Consider the following 2,500-nt stretch of genomic DNA (forward strand, 5'->3'; position numbering starts at 1 on the left):
TCTGTTCCTGTGGGCTCTCACTATGACGTGCAGACGGCACCATGCCAAGTCCTCCCTCCAGTCCAGCAGCCAGTCCACCGTCAAGATGAGCAGCCTGGGGGGCTCCTGACTCTACCGACCCAACACACACACACACACACACACACACACACACACACACACACACACACACACACACACACACACACAGCAGCAGCCTAGCTACCCAACACACACACACACACACACACAGCAGCAGCCTAGCTACCCAACACACAGACACACACACACACACACACACACAGGAGCAGCCTAGCTACCCAACACACACACACACACACACACACACACACACACACAGCAGCAGCCCAGCTACCCAACACACACACACACACACACACACACACAGCAGCAGCCCAGCTACCCTGAAACCACAGAGGCAGTATTAATTTGATACCAGCCGTGTTCATGTGATAGTAGCCATGTTCATTTGATAACAGCAGTGTATTAGCGATATTAGCCGTGTTCATTTGATAACAGCAGTGTATTAGCGATATTAGCCGTGTTCATTTGATAACAGCAGTGTATTAGCGATATAAGCCGTGTTCATTTGATAACAGCAGTGTTCATGTGATATTAGCTGTGTTCATGTGTTATTAGCTGTGTGATATTAGTTGTGTTCATGCGATATTAGCTGTGTGATATTAGCTGCCCAGCTAGGATGCACACGTTGAATCAACGTTATAGCTGCCATTTTGGCCGATGAAACCACGCTGCTTTGACGTTGACATTTTCCTGTTAATTTCTAATAAAAGCGAGTATCACACACACACACACACACAGCATTGCTTTAAGCCTAGTCTGCATATTCACCGGGAATCTAGCACACACCAGCGTCATTAGGCTCATGTATATTATTTTCATAGTATAAACACATGTAGACAAACTTTCTTACTTACGAGTCATGTAATCCACTGATGCACAACTGCACGATTTGACTCACGGGGAACACCGATAACCACTAACGCGATAATCGGTCGTCGGGGGCGGTCGGGGACTTGAGTCTGTTTGGTGTGTGCCGTGCCGTCGGCAGTCGCCGTCGGGGCTAATTTTGGCCAGTTTTGGCCGACTTGACATGTAGAGTCGGCCAGTGGCCGTCGGTCTCAATTACCAATCTGTTTAAACTAACCATTAGCCCTACATTCAGCGATGTAAATTTCGAACCCATTTGATAGACCTTCCTAACATATTTTTGCTAAAACTAAGTTTCTGAACGTGTGTTATTTCAGGTTATTTCCCATTCAGTTTTCATTTACTGTGCTAATATTAGCTAGCAAGCTAGCTAGGTTAACGGGCAAAAAGTTATTTATTCCGTGCCCAAGAGTGTTTCGTTGGCCTCACAAAAGCAATGGCAATAAAATAATACACACTATATACTTTTATTTATATTTTCTTATTGCTTAATCAGAGAAGTCCGAAAACTAGTTGCAATTAGTTCCTCGAATCCTGCATGACATCTACTCGGCTCGGCTGACTCTGAAGCCTGCAGTTACGGGTAATGTATCACAGTTTACGCACGCGCAGAACGTACAATCGGCGTCGCATCGGTGTGTTCAGTGGCACTTTTGTGACCGACCAGGGGAGACGAGAGCCTGATTGATAGTCCGACTGCTTTCCTGCCGACGCTCGGCCAGTCTGGTTGGTGTGTTCAGGCCTTCAAGACACAAGTCATCCCCTATATTCTGAATACATGCTGCTGCCATCTGGCCTGCGTTTTAAAACTCCCATTGCTTTTAAACAAAGATACAAAAATTCTTTCATCCCCTTTTCTATCCAAGTACTGAATGCACACAACAGGACAAGATAGACCCCCCCCCCCCCCCAATTCACTTCCTCCCCTTTTATCTACGTAACTTATTTACTGGATTTGATCTTTTACTGATTCATCTTTTTAGGCACTGTCAGACCTATCTTAACTAAATTTTTCTTTTTGTGTATTTGTGTTTGTATTGTAATTAGAGGTGGGCATAGATTAATTTGTTTAATCTAGATTAATATCACTGTAATCTTGAAATTAATTTTAGGTGCACCAGCGCAAAATTTAGGTGCACCCACATTTTTCATTGCATCGCCTTTAACAATAAAAGGTCACCTTTTTATTGCTGTCCTTTCATATAATGATTTTTTAACAACAAAAAGCCTAGAAAAAGCTTGAAACACAATAAAAGAATATTTTCTTTACAAAATTATTTATATACGGTAAGTCTATTCTACATACTGAAATTTCTGATATTCATGACAGCACACTTTATGCAGATTGTAGCCTACTATTCATATTGTGGTGGACTGATGGGATAATAGGGGGGAGATAATGATTGCATTGGGCTTGCTGCCTAATTGGCCTAATGAGACTCACCTGTGCAGAAGGATAAAGCCATGCAGGTGAGCAAGGTGCGCGAGAGAGCCGGGACTGATTAAGTGTACAAGCGGAGCGCCAGGAGCGCGTTGGTCAACGAGGGGA

At 43.9% G+C, this 2,500-nt stretch overlaps 1 protein-coding gene across 2 annotated transcripts in view; it reads left to right on the forward strand.

Annotated features, from left to right (window-relative positions):
- adgrg3 (adhesion G protein-coupled receptor G3) overlaps nucleotides 1-2,500 on the forward strand; it is a 28,298-nt gene that overhangs the window by 25,087 nt on the left and 711 nt on the right. For both annotated transcript variants that reach the window (XM_062525055.1, XM_062525056.1), the window contains one exon: nucleotides 1-2,500. This exon is cut by the window's left edge and continues 7 nt beyond it; it is cut by the window's right edge and continues 711 nt beyond it. In XM_062525055.1, the coding sequence (XP_062381039.1) occupies nucleotides 1-109 (109 nt within the window). In that variant the 3' untranslated portion in view covers nucleotides 110-2,500.

This window comes from Sardina pilchardus, chromosome 21 (genome assembly GCF_963854185.1).
Source record: "Sardina pilchardus chromosome 21, fSarPil1.1, whole genome shotgun sequence".
Taxonomy (NCBI): domain Eukaryota; kingdom Metazoa; phylum Chordata; class Actinopteri; order Clupeiformes; family Clupeidae; genus Sardina; species Sardina pilchardus.